Genomic DNA, 25,149 nt, shown 5'->3' with positions numbered 1-25,149 from the left:
TAAATAAAATATATATTTAAAAGACAGCCAATTAGTATTGCTTTAAAAAAAGACTATTAACATGCAGAAAAAAATATGTCCAGGAGGAAAATGAAAACCTATTTCCCTATGTCAAAGCCTCTTAAAGCTTTTACTATGGTATTTCCTTTGGGAACTCCCTGGGATGGGCTGTGTCTATAATCCTTTTGCAGCAATGAGAATCTGATGGCAGGGACTGGAAAAGGGGAATTTCTAGAGCCTTGCCTTGCACTCAGAACAATACTCAACTGCATTCCTAAGGGAAATAAATACAACTGCATAAAAGCCTAGTTATGATTCAAATAATAAAACAGTATAAGATAGGTGATAAATCAACGCATTAAGATGTTTTGTTTTGTTTTTTCTTTTTTTTTTGAGACGGAGTCTCGCTGTGTCGCCCAGGCTGGAGTGCAGTGGCACAATCTTGGCTCACTGCAACTTCCGCCTCCCAGGTCCAAGGGATTCTCCTGCCTCAGCCCACCCCCCGAGTAGCTGGGACTACAGGCGCATGCCACCACGCCTGGCTAATTTTTTGTATTTTTAGTAGAGACAGGGTTTCACCATGTTAGCCAGGATGGTCTTGACCTCCTGACCTCGTGATCTACCTGCATCGGCCTCCTCCCAAAGTATCATTAAGATGTTTTATAAGAAAAGCATCTCCTAGTTTGCAGGAGATGTTGATACCTTGTTGCCTGGTCTGGGATGGTGTGAAGCTGGAGCTGGAGCTGGAGCTGGAGCTGGCAGGACTGGGTTGTTCAGACTTTAAAGAAGAATAAAAAGGCACCATCAATAAATTTATGGGATACCACACATCTAAAGTTGAAAACAGTATTGTTGCTCAAACCATCCTCTGCAAAAACCGTGATGCATTTCATTATGTAAATTACTAACACAGGAGAGTCATGTTGTCTTTTGTTGTGCCCACCTTATTTTTAGATGCAGAAAAAAGTATAAAAACTCAAGAATGAAGAGATAAACACCTGGGTGTAACATGAGAAAAGGGCCTGGCTTTGATTTCACTCCTATGTTTACTGCTATACAGGTCTCCTTCTTTACATCTTAGATATAAAATACTTCTTTATTATACTTTAAGTTTTGGGATACACAGGCAGAATGTGCAAGTTTGTTACATAGGTATACATGTGCCATGGTGGTTTACTGCACCCATCAACCCAACATCTATGTTAGGTATTCCTCCTAATGCTATCCCTCCCCTAGCCCCCAACCCCCAACAGGCCCTGGTATGTGTGGCTCCCCTCCCTGTGTCCATATGTTCTCATTGTTCAGCTCCCACTTATGAGAACATGTGGTGTTTGGTTTTCTGTTCTTGTGATAGTTTGCTGAGAATGATGGTTTCCACCTTCATCCATGTCCCTGCAAAGAACATGAACTCATCCTTTTGATGGCTGCATGGTATTCTATGGTGTATATGTCCCACATGTTCTTTATCCAGTCTATCACTGATAGGCATCTGGGTTGGTTCCAAGTCTTTGCTATTGTGAATAGTGCCACAATAAACATAAATGTGCATGTGTCTTTATAGTAGAATGATTTATAATCCTTTGGGTATATACCCCGTAATGTGATTACTGAGTCAGATCGTATTTCTGGTTCTAGATCCTTGAGGAATCACCACACTGTCTTCTACAATGGTTGAACTAATTTACACTCCCACCAACAGTGCAAAAGCGTTCCTATTTCTCCACATCCTCTCCAGCATCTGTTGTTTCCTGACTTTTTAATGACTGCCATTCTAACTGGCTTGAGAGGGTATCTCATTGTAGTTTTGATTTACATTTCAAAAGAAGACATTCATGCGGCAAACAAACATACAAAAAAAAGCTCATCATCACTGGTCATTAGAGAAATACAGGTCTCTTTCTAAAAGATACCTTGATTACCCTTTCTGTAATATTTGATTGACTCAACTGGTTAAAACATAGTGGTAATGAGGCTAAGGTCATTAGTTCAATCACATTATGAGCCAGTTAATTTAACTGTGGCCCTAGGCCATGACCCAACCCTAACCCTTTTCACTCACAGTTCACAAATGGAGGCCAATATTCACAACTGACAGATCCAAATGAGTCAAGAGAAAATGTTGCCATTCTTTTTTGTAAATTCTCTTTAATTCCACAACCAATTAGCAGCAAGGAAAGAGTGTCATACACACACCTCAATCTCTTGCTCTCTATGAATTCTTATCCTTTTATAACCAGAAAGTTCCACATCATCCAACTCAGTTCTCTTCCTTCTCCAAAACCACTGAAATATAGTGGAAGTATCATGTTTTCTTGTTAGAGGTACGACAGTATTGCACTGCCTCTGATGTGTCTTTGCTCCCAGATAGTCTGTAGACTGCCAGCACTTGAAAAATTAGGGATCTGTCTTGTGCTTCTTGTAATCCTCTTGTACTAGCATAATGCATTGCATACAAGAGGCACTTTTTATTGGTGACTAAAGACAGCACATTAGGACCTGTGTTCCACCATCTGCCACAGTTTTATTGAAAGACTTCATGGCAGCTAAAGACAGGCAAAACAGACACATGGACGTAAGTGTGCAAAGATACTGATCATACCAACTAACTTTAATTTTACATATTTAAAGCTAAATTTATTTCAAAATAACTTAGTAATGTTCTTACAACCAAATTTATTTCCATCCTAATTTTAATACGCTCATAGTCTTAACTACGTATTTGAGAATATTTGCGGTTTCCTGCGTATAGAACAAATCTTTTTACTTCAAGGTGACCAAATTCGAGGAAAAACTAAGAGCACAACCAGAAATCACTAAATGAGGATGAGAATCTCAGTTTATATTTGTTTCTCACCACTGCTTTTCTCATCTCCCCTTCCAGCACTGAATTCTCACCCCCTTCTCCCAAGGTAGCACCAAGCTCTACCAACTTGGACACAAGGAAACACTTTCAGACATTCCTAATGCACAATTCACATCCTCAGGCTTGATGGGAAAGCAGGTGTCAGCAATCTACCATTCATTCTGCAGGAAAAGAGCCAGACAGGATCTCTAATGAGCACCAGGCGGCCTACCAACTCTTCAGCACTGTAAGATTGACTTGAGGATTGTAGCACAATGTCTTACACATTGCTGTTTGTGGGTCACAAAGAAAAGTTGGTTTACAAGTACAAATGCTCTGTGAGGTACTCTTCATTTCTGTCGAGTGGCTCTTCTACTGTTGAGCCCCACTGGCGAGTTACACAACTGAAAGAGCATTCAGTTGGCATTTATGTGCACTGCCCAGCTGCAAAACATTTCTCCCAGGGCTTGCAGAGTACTCCTCTTCCTCTCCAAGTTGCTCTTTTCAGCCATGAAAAGTGCCTGCAAATGATATTATTTTGATAGCTCTGGAAACCATCTGGGAGCCGAAAAAGAGGTTTCCTTACAGTGAGCTGAGAGAGCTCTAATTCCTCATCCTGCCTGGCCAGTTCACATTGCATTGGACTTAAAGGAGCCACTCTGCCAGAGCTATTGCTGAGAATGACATTAGCTAGGATGACAAGAGAAGATGGTGGACATCTCTCCAACTACCTCACATGAAACATGACTCATCTGTCTCAGGCATCATGTCAATTCCAGAACCAAACCAGGAGGCAGCCTTCTTTTAGCTTCTTACCCATAAATAAGGTTAATAATTCCACAGTTGCTGATCACCAAAACACCCACAAATAGGAACATAACACAACAGGAAAAAGGGCTTTTTATTCATCATTTATGATTAAGACCTTGCCTCTGCCACAAAGTATTTGAGAAGTTTTACAAAAAAAAAGACATTAATTCTACAAGGACATTAAAGTAGAAACTTTAAAGCAAAAGAGCTGGATAAAAAAGGATAAAATGCTGAAGAGTGGGCAACAAAGCAATGTCCTGAAAGCTTTTAGTAGTCAGGACAGAACAAGCATTTGTGGAAGATAAGATCTTTAAAATTATCTAAGGCAGTGAATCTCACACTTTTGTGGACAATAGAACCACAGGAGGACTTGTTAAAACACAGCCTGCTGCCCCACCCAGGAGTTACAGATTCAGCAGATCGAGGGACATGGGTGAGTGGACCGGACCCTGGAATTTATACAACATCACAGGTAATGACGATGCTGCAGGTCCAGGGACCAACCACGCTGAAGAGAACCACTGATTGAGGACCCAGAGACTGATAATCATGGAAATTCAACAGAATTAGCTGGGAGAAGCCTATATATGATGAGATTCTGATTTAATAGGTTGATAGTGGAGATCCAGGCATGTTTATAAAAAGCTCACAAGAGATACTGATGAAAACTACAGGATGAGGCCGCTGATTCTATATTAGTTTGCCTTTCTTCCCTAAATACACACACACAAACACATTTTTGAAAGAATTTTAAATTTAAGAAAGCATGAGTATATACATCATGAGAAAATTAGAAAAAAAATCAACTTATCCAGAGGCAGTCTGAAAGAATACAATTGCCACTCAATGAAAACATTTATGAAGCGTGTACAACCATGTTGTGGTGGAGACACCTTAAACTAACTTAATCTGCCTAGTACAGAATTCACCTGCATGTTAACTGCTCAAAGAGCCACTCTGCCACTAGAGGAGGCTGACACTGTCTTACATTTCATCAAGTTCAACCAACAGAATTGCAGTTCACTGTGAGTTATGTATTTTAATTTTAAAATGTCATATTTATCTTCCAAACACAAACCAAGGATGATTATATAAACTAAAGAAGGTCACTTGCTTTACACACAAAAAATAATCATCATAAACAAGGCTACATGAAGATCTTTACAGGCCCTAAGGATTGCCAAGATATAATATTCTCCTTTCCCCACCCTACCCTGTAAGAAACATTTTAAATATGCGTCTGTGTGCATGTGAGGGCATGCACATGTGTGAATGCTAAATCAAAAATTCAAAGTCCAATGAGGTTCTGATTTTTTCCCCTTGCTCACTAATATAACACTTGTTTTAAAATATCAAAATTCTCCCCACTAGAAAATGTCTTACTTCTTCTTGCTGATCCTCTAACCACATGCTTACCTGACCTACTGGGTAATGAAACACTATGCATGTAGTTTCTTTCAATGGTATGTTCCACAGTGATAAAAGTACAGACATCCTTTGTTTCATCATGCCATTTTTCCAACAACTTGTGTTCACTTCATCTCTGCATCACATATTGGAAATTCTTGCAACATTTCAAACTTTTTCATTATTATTATACCTGTCACGGTGATCTGAGATCAATGATCTTTGATGCTACTATTATAATTGCTTTGGGGGCACCACAAACCGCGTCCATGTAAGATAGCAAACTTAATAAATGTTGTGTATGTCTAACTGCTCTACCAACCTGTCCCCCAACTCCCTCCTTCTCCTTGGGCCTCCCTATTCCCTGAGATACAATAATATTGAAATTAGGCCAATTAATAATCCTACAATGGCCTCTAAATGTTCAAATGAAAGGAAGAGTCACACATCTCTCTCTTTTTTTTTTTTTTGAGATGGAGTTTTGCTCTCGTTGCCCGGGCTGGAGTGCAATGGCATGATCTCAACTCACTGCAACCTCCGCCTTCCAGGTTCAAGCCATTCTCCTGCCCCAGACTCCCAAGTAGCTGGGACTACAGGCATGCACCAACAAGCCTAGCTAATTTGTATATTTTTGGTAGAGATGGGGTTTTGCCATGTTGGCCAGGCTGGTCTCAAACTCCTGACCTCAGGTGATCCACCCGCCTTGGCCTCCCAAAGTGCTGGGATTAAAAGCATGAGCCACTGCACCCAGACACATCTCTCACTTTAAATCAAAGCTACAAATGATTAGGCTTAGTGAAAAGGCATGTGGAGAGGTGATAGGTCAAATGCTAGGTCTCTTGCACCAAATATTTAGCCAAGTTGTGAATGCAAAGGAAAAGTTCTTGAATGGAATTAAAAGTGCTACTTCAGTGAACTCATGAATGATAAGGAAGCAAAACAGGCTTTTTGCTGATAGGGAGAAAGCTGTAATGGTCTGGATATAAGATTACACCAGCCACAATACTCCCTTAAACCAAAGCCTAATCCAGAGCAAGGCCCTAATTCTCTTTAATTTTATAAAATCTGAGAGGTGGGGAAGCTGCAGACGAAAAGTTTGATGCTAGTAGAGGTTGGTTCGTAAGGTTTAGGGAAATAAGCCATCTCTGTAACATCAAAGTGCAAGTTGAAGCAGCAAGAGCTGATATAGAAGCTGCAGCAAGTTATCCAGAAGATCTAGCTAACAACATTGATGAAGGTGGCTACAATCAACAGATTTTCTATGTAGATGAAACAGCCTTCTACTGGAACAAGATGCCATCTAGAGCTTTCACAGCTAGAGAGAAGTCAAGGCCTGGCTTCAAAGTTTCAAAGGACAGGCTGACGCTCTTTTTAGAGGCTAATACAACTGGTGAATTTAAGTTGAAGCTAATGCTCATTTATTATTCTGAAAATATCCTAGGGCCCTTAAGAATTATGCTAAATATACTTTGTCCGCGCTATAGGAATGGAACAACAAAACCTGGATGACAGCACATCTGCCTACAGCGTGGTTTACTGAATAGTTTGAGCCCACTGTTGAGACATACTATTCGGAATAAAAGATCCCTTTCAAAATATTATTGCTCATTAACAATGTATCTGGTCACCTGAAAGCTCTGCTGGAGATGCACAAGGAGATTAACATTGTTTTCATGCCTGCTAACACATCTATTCTGTAGCTCACGAATCAAGAAGTAATTTTGGCTTTCAAGTTTTATTATTAAGAAATACATTTTGTAAGGCTATAGCTGCCATAGATAGTAATTCCTCTGATGTATCTGAGCAAAGTAAATAAAAAACCTTCTGGAAAAGGATTCACTATTCTAGATGCCATTATGAACATTCATGATTCACAAGAGAAGATCAAAACATGAACATTAAAAGGAGTTTGGAAAAAGCTGAATTCAACCTTCATGGATGACTTCGAGGGGTTCAAGACTTTAATGGAGGAGGTCACTGCAGATGTGGTGGAACCAGCAAGAGAACTAGAATTAGAAGTGAAGTCTAAAGATGTGACTGAATTTCTGCAATCTCATAACATTTGAACAGATGAGGAGTTGCTGCTTATGGATGAGCAAAGAAACTGGTTCTTGAGATGGAATCTACTCCTGGTGAAAAAGCTAGGAACATTGTTGAAATGATAATAAAGAATTTAGAATATTATATGAATTTAGTCGATAAAGCAGTGGCAGGGTTTGAAAGAATTGAGTCCAATTCTAAGAGTTCTACTGCGTGATGAAACAACCTCACATGCTACAGATAAATCTTTTGCAAAAGTAAGAGTCAATCCAATGCAGCAAACTGCACTGTCTTATTTTCTCTCTCTCTCTCTCTCTCTCTCTCTCCTTCTTAGACGGAGTCTCACTCTGTCACCCAGGCTGGAGTGCAGTGGCGCCATCTTGGCTCACTGCAAGCTCGTTCACGCCATTCTCCTGCCTCAGCCTCCTAAGTAGCTGGGACTACAGACACCCGCCACCACGCCTGGCTAATTTTTTTTTTTGTATTTTTAGTAGAGACGGGGTTTCACTGTGTTAGCCAGGATGGTCTCAATCTCCTGACCTTGTGATCCACCCGCCTTGGCCTCCCAAAGTGCTGGGATTACAGGCGTGAGCCACTGCATCTGGCCTGCATTGTCTTACTTTCAAAAATTACCATAGCCACTCACATCTTCAGCACCCCAATCGATCAGTAGTCATCAGCATCTGGGCGAGAACTTCTACCAGCAAAAAGACTATGACTAGCTGAAGGCCCAGATAATCGTAAGCATTTTTGGCAACAAAGTATTTTAAATAAAGTAATGTATACTGTCACACTTAATAGATTATGATATAGTAGAAATATAACTTTTATATGTACCGGGAAACCAAAAACTTCACATGCCTCCTTTTATTGTGCTATTTGCTTTATTACAGTTGTCTGGAACCTAACCTGCAGTGTCTCCTAAAGGTATGCCTACATATGCTTAAGTATCTTAATTCTACTGCTTGATAGTATACTTTGGGGAAGATTGCTTAAACATTAGTTTGCTCATAGAGTGAGGGCACTGAACCTCATATAGAAGTGATTATCTTAAATTGATATAATAAAGTAAAAACACCTAGCACACTGCTGTTCTAATGGTAGCTAATTAACATTTGGTTGCTGCTATTATTTACAATAGGTCACATACTCCTCTACTGCCTAAAACAAGATATATCTTTACTACCAAAACAATGGGCCTACCAGGATTTGCAATGCAATCTTCAACATTAAATGGCTGTGCAAAATCATTTTGAAATGGATTTTCTACAGAGTATTACTTTTGTCCAAGACAAGTAAGAAAAACCACATGTTTACAACTAGAAGTGTTTCAAAAGAGAGCACCTGTCAAGGTGGATCACAGGAGAAGGCCTGCATAAGCTGGCACTGATCCTGTACTGAGAGCACACTTCCCCCTTAGGTAACAGATGTCAGAAGTAGTTCTGTCTTTTCTAATGGGCAACTATATTTATGAACAGAATTTTGGTGACTTGATCTTTAAAGCTATCAAAATAAAAATAGTGAAAAAAGAAAGAGTACAGTACAACTAGTTAAACAGAAATTATTTCAGACACATTGCTACACGTTTCATAAAATGTAACCTCATTAGTTACATTATGAAAATGTAACTTTTCATAAAATGTAAACCTCATCTGGAAACAGAACACCTATAGCCTGCTATAAAGATTATCTCTTCTTTCACAAATATCCAGAAAGACTGTGGATGAATATTAACAAAAGAAGAAAACACAAATATGACACTTTATTTACTTCTCCATTCAATTTTCATCATGCCTGACTGAAGTACTAGGTTCTTCTCACAGTTTTGGTCCTTCTTTCATTAAAAAAAAAAACATCTTACACATACACATTATACAGCTTTTCTTTTTGCTTAATATAAAAAAAAAACCACTTAAAAGTCTACCTCATTTAGTTTCTCCTCTGTAAGAAACTGAAAATAATTCACTCAATTTTTAAATATACATTTTAAAAAATAACATAACAGGCTCGGTGCAGCGGCACATGCCTGTAATCCCAGCACTTTGGGAGGCCAAGGCAGGAAGATTGCTTAAAGCCAGTAGTTCAAGACCAGCCTGGGCAACATAGTGAGATCCCCATCTCTACAAAAAATAAAAATATTAGCCAGGCTTGATGAAGTGTCCCTATAGTCCTAACTACTTGGGAGGCTGAGGCAGGAGGATCCCCTGAGCCCAGGAGTTTGAGGCTGCAGTGAGCTACGGCTATGCCACTGCACTCCAGTTTGGGTGACAAGACTCTGTCTCAAAATAAAAGATATAACATCCATGCCAAACAATTGTGGAAAAATGATTTCCATCAGATGAGTGAGATCTATCTTACCAATTCCCATTCGTGGGTGAAATATTGAGATAGCTATGTCAATAAAAGGTAAGGCCAAATTTAAACAAAGAAGTACTGAAAAGTGATAAAACAATATTCCAGTTATGTTGACCTAACAAGCTATGCACTAGTGAATTATTAAAAGCCAGAATCAAGAGAAATTTTGTTTTCATTTAGTTTTACATTAGTAACTGCTTCAAAAACATGCTAAAAGAACAAAACTTTTTTATATAAAAGATACAAAAATGAGATTGAACAAACATCAGTGACTCTAACCTCATAATGTATTTTTGTGTAGCTCTATCATATTCTTTATTTCATTTGCACTACCACTAGTAAGGCGAGTGATATGGATTGAATTATGCCCCCTCTACCCCAAAATTCACATGTTGAAGCCCTAATCCCCAATGTCCCAATACGATAGTATTTGAAGACCTTTGGAAGGTAATTAGGTTTAAAATGAGGTCATGAATGTAGGGCCTTCTTGATGGAATTGGTGTCCTTGTAAGAACAGACACCAAAGAGCTTGCTTCTTTTCTTTCTTACTATGTGAGGACACAGCAAGGAGGCAGCCATCTGCAATCCAGGAAGAGAGACCTTACCAGGTTCCTTGTTGGACTTCCCAGCCTTTAAAACTAACTGCAAGAAATAAGTTCCTGTTGCTTAAGACACCCAGTCTATGGTATTTTGTTATGGCAGCCCAAGCTAAGATAGCAGGGTGCATTTTAGATCAATATTTCTCATATGATAAAACTGAAGCACACAGTAAGATTAAGTGACCAGGGGTAATACTTAGGTGAATTAAAACCGGATTTTCTGACTTCTAGTCCAATGCTCTTTGTACTGCAACTATTAACTTTGAAAAAGTACAATTAAAGCAGTATTCTGAACATACTAACAACCTTTTATAAATTAGGGACAGGGAACAAAGTTTTGTCACTACAGAATATGTAAGGAATATCCTTTGTCCCCAGGGTACATCTTCTGATCCACCCTCAAAGCAAACCAGTGGGAAAACAAAACACTTCATCCCAGGGGAGTTAATGTGTCTGATCCACTGCTTCTAACATTTGTCCAATCAATATTACAACGAATCCTGGCTAGGAACCTCGCTATTTCAGTAAGCTTTTTTTTTTTTTTTTTTTTTGAGAAGGAGTCTCACTCTGTCTCCCAGGCTGGATGGAGTGCAGTGGCGTGATCTTGGCTCACTGCAAGCTCTGCCTCCCGGGTTTACACCATTCTCCTGCCTCAGTCTCCTGAGTAGCTGGGACTACAGACACCCACCACCACGCCCGGCTAATTTTTTGTATTTTTAGTAGAGATGGGGTTTCATCGTGTTAACCAAGACGGTCTCGATCTCCTGACCTCACAATCTGCCCGCCTCGGCCTCCCAAAAGGCTGGGATTACAGGCGTGAACCACCGCGCCCAGTCTTCAGTAAGTTTTGTAAAGGAAAACAGGAAGTTTCTTCTCTGAACTACCCTAATCCTCTTGAGACTGGCATTAATAGGACCAATGAGCACATCAGGCAACACAGTACAATCATATATTTTATTTACCTTCAAGTGATCTACCCACTTTTCCTAACTCTTCAATATAAATCCCATAATAGCCAAGAAAAAAATACCATTTAATGCTTTAAATAACCTGTTAACAGCTCCTTCTTTCAAAACAAGGTGGAACTGGGGAAAGGACACTAGAGTGCAACCTTCATTGCCAGACACTTACTCAAGTCTGTAACCACAGAGAAGACTCTACAGCTCTTTTTAGTAGATGCTCTCCATTTGTATTATGACAACTTGAATGAGTTTGATGTTAGATTAGAATCATATTTAGCCTCTGGGGTTCTTATGTTATCAAAAGCAATTGTGATACCCATCATTTTCTGGTGATAGAGCAAGATCCTAGGAATTACCCTCTCAACTGTTAGCAAAACAGGAAACGTCCTTATTTCTGTTATATTTTCAACTTACAGATAAAAAATCACCCCGGATGCCAAGATAATTGGCTTGTATTGAGGTGCCTGTTTTTACAATTGCATTTACTTTCTTCATTATTATCATTATCTTTACTATTATTATTAAATGCTGTCATTTGGACTTATCACTACTTGTCTGAGAATAGAAAATGTCATTAGGAAATAAAATGGCCTTGGGGAGCAAGGGTCTATAAATCTCTCCTTAAGACCCTTTTCCACATGTAGGGATGGCTATCATTTTCTTTCAGCTTCCTCCCTTTTAAGCAGAAGAGCCTCAGGTCTTTTATCTCTCATCACCATTTGTACTTGAAAGGCTGCTACTGTTGTAGCCAGAACATGTGCTCTTTCAAAACATTCAGTTGTTGCAAGATGTGTTCTAAGATCACTGGCTGAAGAATACTTGGTAAGAGCTTTGAGAATGAGAAATCATCTGAAAACAGACCACTTACAGTCACACCACCTATAAGCACAGTACTATTTTTGAGTAAAGATCACATGTATAGAAGCTAAATTTCACAACTGACCTTTAACTATACCACTTAGTTGTGATACCAAAGACATACCTTTTAGCTGTGTTTTTTCTTTCTCTTTTGTGTGTTTTGAGAGTAATGGGTAGAGAAAGAAAAATGTCACAAGCGAGAGTGCTCAGAGCTGTAATTCCTCACAGAAGAGAAATAGGAAGGAAAAAGTTTCCTGATAGAACTGCCCCATAATTAATTGTTAGTGGAGTTGACCAATGAACATCGAAACACCACTACTTGTCAGTTTACAATGAGATCTTGAAATTATTGTCAGAACTATTCAGTCACTTGTGAAATAACCCTCCTGTGCAGAGCATAAGAAACTTAAAATAGTGGAAAATCACTTTTGTCTTCTCAACATTTATAACGGCAACATTGAACTGAACACTAAATTGAACAAAGTCATAAAAAGTACATTATGGCTGTAGGGTTCAGTATTGGATTATAAATATTAAAGTATATTTTGGATTATAAAAAAGTATTAAAGTAAATTAAATAGAATGAATTCAGGAAACAAACGTGATAATGAAATAACTAAAACAGATATATCTGAAGAGATTATTTTGACAAGACATTTAACTACATTTCCTTATTAACTTTAACTTTTTTAAAAAATGAGTTACTTTAAAATGTTCAAAAAGCATTTGACTGACACCAATATAATCTTTACAGATTTACATAGATGTCAAGAAGTATTAATTTTAATCTTTGGACTATCTTACAGTATTTTCCCGATTAAATGTGAAACCTGGATTTACTATCATGGCAGTGACATTACAAGTTTATTTTATTTGCTAAGAACTTATGTCCATGGTAGTTTGACTTTTAATATAACCAAAATCCATTAGGGAAAAAGTGTTGACTTAAGACTACCTCATCTTCACCAGGTCAAAAATGCAACATTTTCTCATTATCAGCTTATAAAACAAAGACTATGGATAGTTGTAAGGGTTATTTCTTTACAAGCCTTGTATCTTCCTACTAGAATTAGAATACTGGAGCTCTTTCCTCTATCTAGATCAAGGAACTGCACCGTTCTTTGGATGTGGGTGTGCGCACGTATGTTTACATAGATGTGTGTAAGATAATCCATAGTAGTAAAAGAAAATAACAAGACCTCTTTTCATATTAGTCTTTTACTTTTAAATTTTCAATTTTTTGTATGTGTTTTCTTGTACATAATATGAAAGTGCAGCATAACTTATTCTTGTACATAATATGTTGGCTTACTATAATTTGGAAATGTACATATATTGGGGATATAGGTTTACAGGGAGAGAGGAGTTGTAATATCAACTCTATAAGTTTTAATTCTGTAATTTACCTGCTCAAATCTTATTTATATCACATGATTTCAAGTTCTGGAGTGATACATGCTAAATAAACAGGACAGTCTCATTACAACTCACACAGAGTGTATCCAGATTTTTGCCATTTTACAGTATTTTATGATAAAAATCAAACTAAAAGCTTAAAAGTTTACTTTTATATTTATACTGTGAACAGTTCCTTATTGAAGAAGAGGTAACACAAACTTATTTAAAAGATTTTGAAGTGCAAATAGATTTTCTGAAAAACCCAACACAGAATACTTTACATAACCCCCCTAGAAATTTGAAATTATTTGTGGCTCTATTTTAGAGTTTACTTTTATAGTGTTTACAGAAAATTATACAATATTAAGCAAAATTGTTTATAATCAGTCTAAATGTACTATATTTACATTCACTTCTATTTAAAATGTTAAGTCCTAATAAAAGTTTGTAAAATATAATTATTTTAAGAAGTCCCTCTATCTTAATGAAAATGAACTAAAATAGCAAAAACATGTTACATTTACAAGACAGCTCTCATGTGAAAACATTAGGAGATAGATTCTTTTGTTTTGTTCTCAATGTAGCCCCTTTACAAATGTGGTATTCAGAATCACATATTCCTTATTAGTAATATTAGATTCCTGTCCAGAATAGGAGGAATGCTGCTGCTTATAAGGCTCTAAAGGAACCTGCATTTCCATGCACACATCTTATATAAGCCTAACAGTTGCTTTTCTTCATAAATCAATCTATTGTTGCACTTCATAATGAGAAGGCAGATTTACTGCCTTTTACCGCCTTTTCTCACCATCAGAAAGATGCCTATTTGGGTAACAGAACGTTTCTCTTCTTCAAGGGTATTTGGGATTAGGGAGGCAGGGGCAAGAACCTTTAACATCTGCTCCCTTCAAATGAATGACACCTCTAGTTCTCACAGCCTGGACGTTGAAAAGCAAATACTCTAACTTGATAAAATTCTCTAACTTGAAGAAGCACAACACTTTAAATACACTGAAGTCCCATCTCTAAAACATACATTTGGGATTTAGAGGTTATATCATAAAACTAAAGAGCACAGAATTTAGATCGTCACTCAAAAGCCCCCAAATCATCATCATAGTGAGAACAATTGGAGTTTAGAATAAAGACACTGGATTCATCATCTTGAATTTTCTCTAGCTCTAAAAGCAAATCTAAATTACTGGCTGGTAAGACTTTAATCATTTGAATCTCACTATTGTGCAGGAATAACAAAACAGTTTGCAATATAGACAACTGTCTTCTGTTTTATTTACTTAATTTTCCCCTTAGGGAGAAATATTTAAGAATTACAAACTTTAGATTTTAATTTAAAACAATAAGAAGGCATTTTCAGCATCTAATTCCTAACCATTTGCCTTTTAAAAATACACACACACACATACTCACCCATTCACTCCAGTTAGGCTTAACATTCTTAACAAGTAAGTAGATCTTGATGGATCTAAACAGAAGTCTCAGTAATCAGAGTCCTACTTTTGGAAACGAAGCTATCTTTAAACAGGCATCATGACTCCTACTAGCAAAAGCAGTTAACCATAAATTTAAAACAAATAGACACCATCCAAAACAAATAAATAAACAAAGTGGGGCAGGTACTGGATTCAAGAAGAATCTCTATTTTTGAAGAAAACTAAATTACGTCTCCTCATTCATGAATATGTAGTATTGCCCGGTGAGCTAACATTCTTGTTACTTCAGGCTCTCTTTTGTCACTTAAGCAATGGTTTTTGACAGTTATACAGGCTGTTATCCCAAAGACTTCAGTATTTATGGCCTTTATTCACTTGGGCTTCCTACTCTTATCCACTAGTTACTAATCACTAAATAGATTTTTTTTTTTTTTAAATGGGACTGAAATTAGCTCACAGGATGTCCTTCAACAATGGCAGCTCAGGACACACCGGTAAAGGTCTTCTCCTCAGCCTCTTCCTCTCTCTCTTCAATTTTCTCTTCCTACAGACAAGTTAATGAGGGTCCAGATTCACACTGTTCAATTAGAGCAATAGCACACATGATTTACAGCATTCTTAGGGGATGGTTTGGGATCGTTTCTGAATTGATCCTCAGAAACTCATTCAATTTCAAATATTTCAAGAATGATTTAAAGGCCTAACTTGTTTTTAATCTTCATAAAACAGGAGCAATTCCTACTCATGGAATCATTATTCAGGAATTATTATTCAGTTCTACAAACCCTACTATCCATACACACTTGCACATACAATTCAAATATGGATACTTTTAAAACTTCAACACATTTAGTTTATAACCTGCCATTCCAATTTCTTCCTACGTAGTGAACGCTGCTTATTACCTTTTATCCACTACACTTAAACACCACAGGCTGAAAAGCAAGGAGAAAACACAGACTGTTCTTTTCATTTAATTTCATCTGACTTAAACATCTCCTAAGAGATTGTTTTTTATCTTAGGAACAATGTGAAATGCATAACAGAGTACATTCCCTTTTCTAGCTGGCTGCTGGAAACTTGAAAGTCAAATTAGTCTGGAAAGTGCTGTTTTCTTATAAACTAAAAATGTGAAAGAAAGCCAGAAATATTGATGTTATTATTCTCACGATCTTCCTGAGGAACTGAGCAAACTGCAGAATTCTCTGAGAATGGGCTGAGCAATGGTGGGAGGAAGGGGAGAGACTGGCCTTAAAGAACCACTAAGGCTCCACTTACTGCTCTAAAATATAATTTACTAAATATGACTCTTCCTAGAATAAAAGGAACTTATTATGATCAGCTTCTATTTTCTCTGAAATTGCGCTGAAGTGAAATCTCAAAAGAAAATGCTTCAACAAAATATTTTAAACCTTTAGGTATTTCTACATTTGGGTAGAAGCAACATGTTTTAGTACATCAGAAAAACAATTTTATCAGGATTAGCATTCGTATACAACATTTATATATAATATTAACTATTTGGACATCATGTGATTGCATTTAATTACAGAGATCCACAAAACAAATTCTCCTCGAATGTAGTTCCAGGAAAATTGATTTCTGCTGAAGAATGTGCATGCTTTCTGATATTCCAAATATAAAATTCCATAACTGTTATATTTATCTAGGAAAAAAATGGCAGAACTTATTGCCCATGTGTAAAAAGCACATAACTCTGAACAAATGCTATGGTCTTTAAATTTTGTAACTACTTATATTAGATTATATTTGCCATGTATATTAACCTGTAAACCAATCTAAATTCCATTCAATCATATAACTATTAAACAAGTTAAAAATGAAATACATGTACTTATATAAGAATTTATATAGTTATATTTTCATTTAATAAAACAACATTTTAATGTATAATTAAGGGCTAATTTTACCAAATACCCTAGTGGTTAGATAACAAGGGATATTCTGTTATTTTCTGGTAAGTTAAATTTTGCAGTGTTTACTTTTATATTTAAAAATATGTGAATGGAGAAAATCATTTTGGATATATGAGTTTTCAACATACGATAAGCTATATAATTATGAAAAATGTAAGAACAATATTCTTCTGAATGAAGTTCATTTCAAGGATTAGTAAGATAATTAGAGGTCTAATCCTTAGGCTTCTCTGAAACATAAGACGAAATTATTTAATATTTATTTAATATGATAATTGTGAGTTAAAAAACCCTTCTATTTCTTTAACATACATTTAAACATTCACTGGTAGATAAAATACTTGTAAATTCTCCGAAGTCAGAGGAGAAGGGTATCATTTTTCCTACTTTAAATCACTCTGGAGAAAAAATGCACACTGGGGCTCCAATTTTAAATTTTTTCTCTATTTTTTTCATAATTAGATGAATGCACATTATATGCAAATTAATCATTTAAAATTGATAAGATTTTCCTAAATTTTTCTATACATCAAAACCTCCTGTGGCTTTTACTTGTTCCATCCCTCTCACCCCATTTTTCATTAACTTACATAATATCCCAGAAGCTATCTTGCCTATGAAATTATGATTCATAGTAAATAAACTTTACATATAGTTTATCTTTAAAAATTAGAAACACAGCAAAGAAATTGTCCTCACCTCTTTTAAAAGAAAACGGTGTAGCCCTCAGGAAAACAGAAGTGCCCCTAAGTTCATGTGTGTCGGCAAGGAATTGAGAGCTGTTAAGAATGATCTTCTTGAAAAGAAAGAGGTCTCCCTAGGCACCCACATGTATATTTAGATTAGATTGGCAGTTTAAATGACAGCAAACACATGGTCATGACTTCCCAATTGCTCATTCATCTAACACACACACAGGCTAATCAGAGGCAAACATCCACCCCGAACTGTTTTAGAAACTAGCTTCTCCCATCTGATACTACTCTATGTGTGGTAAGCAGACATTCTTCTAGAGAGATTGAATGTCAAATGCTTAACTATCTCTCTTAGTACACCAGAATCTTGAATCACATTGATTTTAGAATTCTAAAGTCAGTCTGACATCAGCTTACATCAATTCCTTGCTTAGCCTGCAGCGTTTTTATGAAGCACAAAGTAAAGAAATGACTATGTAAAGATTGCAGGATCTATTTGTCTTATGGGTATTTTTAACTGTAAGACCTGCCCATCCTATCAGTAATAGCACACACTCCTATTCTGTAAACAGGGTAAAGTCACTACAGAGGATCGCATTTTCTTGTGCAAATAAAGGGTAGTAGAGTCAAAAGGTGGAGATACTGAACATGAACTTTAAGCCCCTATTCATAATTTGAGCTTCAGTAACATTTTCCAGTAAGTGAGAAACAAGAGAAAACACAGATGGCACTGTTTGCTGACAGCTATCAACTACACCTACAACACTATTGTGTTGTATATATGCTATGCATTGAGATTTATATATATTAAGATGTGTTGGTGAGGAGCAGAAAACAAATGCAGCTCTATGATGGGGGGTACATTATTTTAAAATGGCAAACAATTTTAAAATAATTATATTTTACTTTTGACATGAACTTTGCATTTTAATCTCAATGTCAATTTTTTTTTTTTTTTTTTTTTTTTTTTTTTTGAGACGGAGTCTCGCTCTGTCGCCCAGGCTGGAGTGCAGTGGCCATGTCAAATATTTTGAAAAGTCTAGATTAGTATGAGGGTGAAAGGAATGAAACACTATAATAATTTCATGCTCAGGTTCTGAAAACATTAAACCTGGTTTGAATCTCAGTTCCACCACTTTCTAGCTATGTAACCTTAGCACGTAACATCATCTTTCCAGGCCTCAGTTCCTTCATTTCTAACATGGGGAAACATAAGTAATAATGGTACCAATTCATATTGCTGTTAGAATGTTGACAATGCAAAGCAGTTAGGAAAGAGCACTGAATAAATGATGACTAAATACTAGTTATTATTATCATCAATAGGAATAAATATAAAATTATGATATTAAAAAGTTACATCTGAGTCCATTTGGCTTGTCCACCCTCTCCCCCTATGATAGTCTTCCCTGAAAAACACTTGACACTTCAAGAAATAAGGTAACTTCCTTCAGACTAATCCAAAATTTATTTTCTCTCAAACTTCTCCTGGAGCAGGTGGCTGATGAAGTACCTACTTCAATGCCCAATATATAAGACATTCTAGCAAGGACTTCTATACAAACAGAATAAACAAAGACGAGAATTAAAAAGTGATTGTTAATCTAAGCACAAATCATCTATAGGTAAGAAGTGCCTGGTCAAGTAATATTTGAGAATTCACAGAAAAAAGAAAGTGAAACTTATTTAGGGCATCACATTGTTTGAGAAGTTTTCCTTTTGCAGAAAAGTGAGTCCCAAGACTCTGAAGAAAATGATCCATTTAAAGAAAATAATATCATGATACTGTTCTTAACAGGTCATCTCAATTTTGTAGACTTATATGCTTCTGCCACATGTTAACTTGTCTTGGTAGTAAAAAGACAAAACAGATCAATGCTGATTACTCAATGGCAGAAATATTTGTCTGTAGTTTTTACTACTTTATAAAATATTACAAAGGAATTCAGAGGTGGGCCAAAACCTCAAACTTAATTGAAACTCTCTAGTGTTGTCTGACAAATTAAGATTGTAAGTCATCTTTATTATATAGCATATGGTCATGTGGTATATTATCAATGCCAATTATTTCTTTTTTTTTTGTTTGTTTGTTTTTTTTTGGAGACGGAGTCTCGCTCTGTCGCCCAAGCTGGAGTGCAGTGGCCAGATCTCAGCTCACTGCAAGCTCAGCCTTCCGGGTTCACGCCATTCTCCTGCCTCAGCCTCCCGAGCAGCTGGGACTACAGGCGCCCGCCACCTCACCCGGCTAGTTTTTTGTATTTTTTAGTAGAGACGGGGTTTCAAGGGGTTAGCCAGGATGGTCTCGATCTCCTGACCTCGTGATCTGCCCGCCTCGGCCTCCCAAAGTGCTGGGATTACAGGCTTGAGCCACCGCGCCCGGCCTAATGCCAATTATTTCTAATTTTCTTTAAAAACTACAATCACTACATATACACAGTTCTTGCACTCCTAGTAAGAGGTTTTGTTATACATAGAAGTAAGCAAGTTTAATATACTCATTTCCTAAGAAACAAGAGAATTGTCAATGTTAATGTTATCCAAAAATGTGTTCTTAATGCTCAGTTTGTACCTATCATTAAAATTTAATATAATCTAACACAATTATCATCAATGGGATGCAGGTGTTGGATAATTACATTAGTATCAACACTACAGGTAAACTAAGATTTCTTCCCATGTGATGGAGTTCTGATAAATATCAATTCATTGGTTTACTGAATCCTGAAGATCAAAAGGCCCTGCATATGGCACTAATAAATCAAATGGAGTCATCAAATCTACAGTCTGTTTTCTTTGGCTAAAACTGCAAAGTTTTACTTACAGAGACTTATCTACTTCTAAAAATTCTCTGCCAAAGCAAATTTGACTCACCACGTATACAGAAAATATAGCACTCCCCAGCTGCACCCTCCTGGGGCTTCTGAAGTCCAGAGACACTGTTATGTGGTGGTCTAGATTATCTGGTCTTTCCCTCTTCCTTGCCTTTTTAGATCTCATAATCAACTAAAAATTCTTTTAGAAAAGTAAAAAGTTACCTCTAGATTCAGACTGAAAAGTTACAAAATATTTTTATTTATTAATAAACTCTACCATAAGTAAAGGTACTTAATTAAAATCTCTAACCTATTAACATACACACTGAAAATAATAAAGGGGTCTACAAAACTTTTTCCTGAGTCTATTTAAATATCAGTAAGAATTCCTAAAACTGGAAATTCTACTCAGGTATTTATAGTATAATTAGTCACGTTCTGATAAACTGACCCTAAACTTTGTGACAATACTATTATTTGAAAGAGAAGGGGCTAGGGAAAGATAACGTAAACAATATCCTAGGAAAAATCTCACTTTCAGTTGATTTACTTAAGGAGACTACTTGGATAAACCATCTGTTCCATGATACTTTGAATCTTGAAGAAAATGTACAAATGAATGGTAGGATTATGGTGTTTTTTATTTTCTTCTTTATAAAACAATTCTGTACCTTTCAAAAATGTTTACAATAATTATGTTTGAAATATATGAATAAAAATAACAAAATGCCTGTTCTTAGTTCAGTTGAGAACATCCTAAAGCAATAAGAAATACTTTTCTTTTCCAAGTCCAAAAGGATTTTAGAAAGACTTAATAATTTCTCCTAAAATGTTAAAATCTCAGCTGAAAATGTTGGCTCACACCACTCCCACTAACACTCCCAAGTCACAACATTTAAAAATGTCTCCAGATAGTGCCCAATGGGGTGGGGTAGGGGAGACACCATTCTAGGATAATGTTTTCTCAAGAAGTTACCTATAAGAGTCTCACATAATTATATACCACTAATTGAGAGATGATTCCATTTTAATAAAGTTCTACTCTTAAGACCATTATGAAATGATACTTTTAGTCTGATAAGATCTATTTCAATGGTCTCTCTCTCTAACACTGATGCTAAGGTGCATTCTGAAGTAAACTACGATCTCTGCCTTCTGAGATATTTGTGTTGCATCTCTCCCTTTAGTGAAGGGGACCACCACTCCACTCTGGTTCTGGTGAGACAGCCCTGTTGTCCCTTAGGTTGAAACTGAATTCCCATTTCCAACGGGCACTGCCGTTTCTGTATTTCATATATAGAACCTGCAGAGATGCGTGCCATTTGGTTAACAGTGTCCAAAAAGCACCATGTGAAAGCACGTACTTTACATAATGTTATCTGAAATGAAAAAGAGTTTGCAATTAGAGTAAGTAAATACAAGAGTGGTGTTACCAGTCAGTTTACATTTAGGGCAAGTGTGTTCCATGCCCGAAGTTGCACAAAACAATGTTTCAAGGAGAATTTCCAAGGCACAGGATGTTACAGAGTGAGGAGAAGGGTCATTCATTCAAATACCTCTCTGGTCAGCAGTCCCAAGCCTACTCCCTTAGAAGCCAATAAACCCAAAGTCTGACAAGTTAACCTCTGAATTGTGTGTGATTTTTTCCTTTGTGGCTATAGCTTTGCTAAAGAAAGACCAACAAGGAGTTGATCTGGCTCCTGTCATCAAGCTTTGTTTGGAGGCCCAATTGCTGGAGTAATGAACATTGCAGAATTGGATAAAGCCTATTGACAGAAGCTTTCAGCTGCCACAGTCATCACTGGAAGTGACAGACTCCATTCTATGATGCCCCAAGCTCCTATTCTAAAGATGTGCTGGAATGAGACAGCCAAGTGAGTAGGGGACTACATCAAATATTCTAGACCCTAAAAAATTCCCAATAAGAAATGCTAACCGGCTTTTATGGCCATTAGTATTGGCCACTCTGCTCCTATGGCGAAAACCAAGCTATTTTCTGGATATATATAAAATTCTGAACTAAACCTAGATAATAATAAATTATAGGCCTGCTATTACTATTTTAGCCAGATATCCACTACTCTCCAATATAGAAATTATTATTCTAATTGTCTTAATATATTAAGTTGACCTTTCATATCCTTTTCATACCTGGTAAAATTCTACTATTCTATTTTTTGCTTTGTGTGTAAGTTATCTAAATATTTGTATTAGCCACTTTCCCCTGCAGTCACACTAGCCAAAGATGAAGATGAGGACAGAAAACACATCTTTCTTACTTTGGATCCTCTATAGCAGGAGTTGGCAGGATTTTCCTATAAAAGACTGAATAGTAAATGTTGTAGACTTCACAGGCTGTTCAGTCTCTGTCAGGGCTACTCCAGAGCTCTTCAACTCTACCCGTGCAGTATGACAGCAGTCGTAGACAGTATGTAAACAAATGGCATGGCTGTGTTCAATAAAACTTTATTTACAAAAACAAGCAGTGTGCCAGATTTGATTCACAGGCTGTTTTTGCTGATCCCTGCTCTATGCATACTTAGTACAGCAATATCACACTTATAGATGTTAGGGATTTGGTGAACTTTGTTAAATCAGATTTCTCTGATTTAGTTTATCCTATTACTGGTCTATTTTTGTTTGAAAACACAATTTTGCCTTTTTTGTTTCTGCGGTCATGGAGGGGAAGCTTAATGACTTCCTTCACTAGCTAAGCAGTTTTCCGTTCCTTAAAGACACTCTGTCCTATGGCAGCTGAACAATTTTATCCTGCAAAACAGCAGTATTCTGACCTTGTTGTCCAAGTTTCTCAGAGTTACTGTGGAAGATACAACCGTGATATATTATCCTGAAGAGTGAGTTTTCATGCCAATTATATTGTTGAATGTAAACAAATGAAAGTTTCATCAATAAAATAAAATAAATTACTCTCCACCAGATAGTTCCTTTGATACCGCAACATCTTAGAAAAGGCAGTTTGAGAAAAGTTAAAAACAGAATTCTCAAGCCACTACAGGAAGGCTTTCTAAAGGTCACTCATTTAGCAAATACAATTCATTGTTTCAAAAATTCAGGTATTTTAAATGGATAAGTTTTAAATATCCAGTTCTATAAACAGAAATACAGGCAGGACTGGCTCATTCAGGAGGGCAGCGGAGGGTGGGGGTTAACATCACAATTGTCCCCCCAAAATACCTAACCAAATGAAACAAACACATGTGCTTTATGGCCAAATTGATGTTTATGAAGATCAGTATTTTGATTATCACCTAGATGAAATTTTCCACACTAGAATCTGTAACCAAATTGATTCTTGTATAGACGTCAAAACAAAAAGTTAGATCAAGTATTGAATGAATTAGAAAATTTGTACTTGATTCTTTTGAACACTTATTCTAATAAACAACAAAACTAAACTATTAGCTAAAAAGCAAAATTAAAGCTTGAAGAAACTTGAAGATGACAGTAGAATTTGTCCTTTTTTTGTTTATAAACAAAGCTATTCTCTGGCCGGGCGCGGTGGCTCAGGCCTATAGTTCCAGCACTTTGGGAGGCTGAGGCAGGCAGATCACGAGGTCAGGAGATCAAGACCACCCTGGCTAACATGGTGAAACCCCATCTCTACTAAAAATACAAAAAATTAGCCAGGCGTGGTGGCAGGTGCCTGTAGTCCCAGCTACTCAGGAGGCTGAGGCAGGAGAATGGCCTGAACCCAGGAGGTAGAGCTTGCAGTGAGTCAAGATTGTGCCACTGCACTACAGTCTGGGTGACAGAGTAAGACTTAGTCTCAAAGAAAAACACTATTCTCCAAAAGAATCTCCCATTAAAAAACAATAATAAGGTAATTGTCAAAAACAAAGAGTAAGCAGGAAGAAAGGAAAAAAAAAAAAACATGATTCCAAAAGATGGGATCCTTCAAGACAGTTCTCACAAAAGTTATATGCCAGCATATTGGGGAAAAGAGTGATGCCACCAAGAATAAGAATGTGGGTGAGACCATATAGTTTATCTTTTTTTTTTTTTTTGGTGAAAATATTGGTAATAACTGACCTAATGTGACACTCCAGTGGGGAGAAAAACAACCCATCTCCCTCAACATCTATCAGAATTCTTTTAGCCTTCTCAAGATACTCTGAAGAGAAATAGAAAATTACATGAACAAGAATGTCAGAAACTCTGAATGCTGTAGTAGGATCAGAAAGTAATGTTTCATCAGTAACGTACTATGTAAAACAACACTGAATCCACACAAAAACCTGTTTTCAGCCGTTCAAAGTAGCATTATTCACAACAGCCAAAAGGTGAAAACAATCCAAGTGTCCATCAACCAACGAACAGAAAGGCAAATTGTGGTATATCTACACAATGGAATATTACTCAGACATAAAAACTAATGAAGTTCTGGTACATGATACAACATAGATAAGTCCTGGAAATACAATACTAAGTGAAAGATGCCAGGCACAAAACATCACATATTATATGATTCCATTGATATCGACTGTCTAGAACAGGCAACTGTACAGACAGAAAGTAGATTATTATTTGCCTGTGATTGCCTAGGGCTAGGGGAGATAAGAGAAATGAGAGTTGATAGCTAAAGGGTATGGGTTTATTTTGGGGTCAGTGAAATTGTTTCAATATGTATTGTGGAGATAGCTGCACAATTCTGGAACATACTTAAAACCACTTTAGACCAGGCATGGTGGCTCATGCTTGTAATCTCAGTGCTTTGGGAGGCCAAGGTGGGAGGGCTGCTTGAGGCCAGGAGGTCAAGACCAGCTTGGGCAACACAGTAGAATCCCATCTCTACAAAAATTAAAACAAAACAAAACAAAAGCCACATGTGGTAGCATGTACTTGTTGTCCCAGCTACTCAAGAGGCTGAGTTAGGAGCACCACTTGAACCCAAGAGTTCAAGGTTACCATGTGCTACGACCACACTGCTGACTCCAGCCTGGGCAATACAGTGAGACCCTGTC

General features: G+C 36.9%; 1 protein-coding gene across 1 annotated transcript in view; it reads right to left on the bottom strand.

Moving 5' to 3' along the window:
- Positions 1-25,149, bottom strand: part of MLLT3 (MLLT3 super elongation complex subunit) — a 68,115-nt gene that overhangs the window by 18,486 nt on the left and 24,480 nt on the right. The window contains exon 2 of the mRNA XM_017886726.1: positions 703-778. Within this exon, the coding sequence (XP_017742215.1) occupies positions 703-778 (76 nt within the window). The remainder of the gene's footprint in view (positions 1-702; positions 779-25,149) is intronic.

Source organism: Rhinopithecus bieti, unplaced genomic scaffold (genome assembly GCF_001698545.2).
Source record: "Rhinopithecus bieti isolate Rb0 unplaced genomic scaffold, ASM169854v2 scaffold_15368, whole genome shotgun sequence".
NCBI lineage: Eukaryota > Metazoa > Chordata > Mammalia > Primates > Cercopithecidae > Rhinopithecus > Rhinopithecus bieti.
The sequence above is the reverse complement of the archived record's forward strand: the minus strand, read 5'-3'. Positions and strand labels throughout refer to the sequence as shown.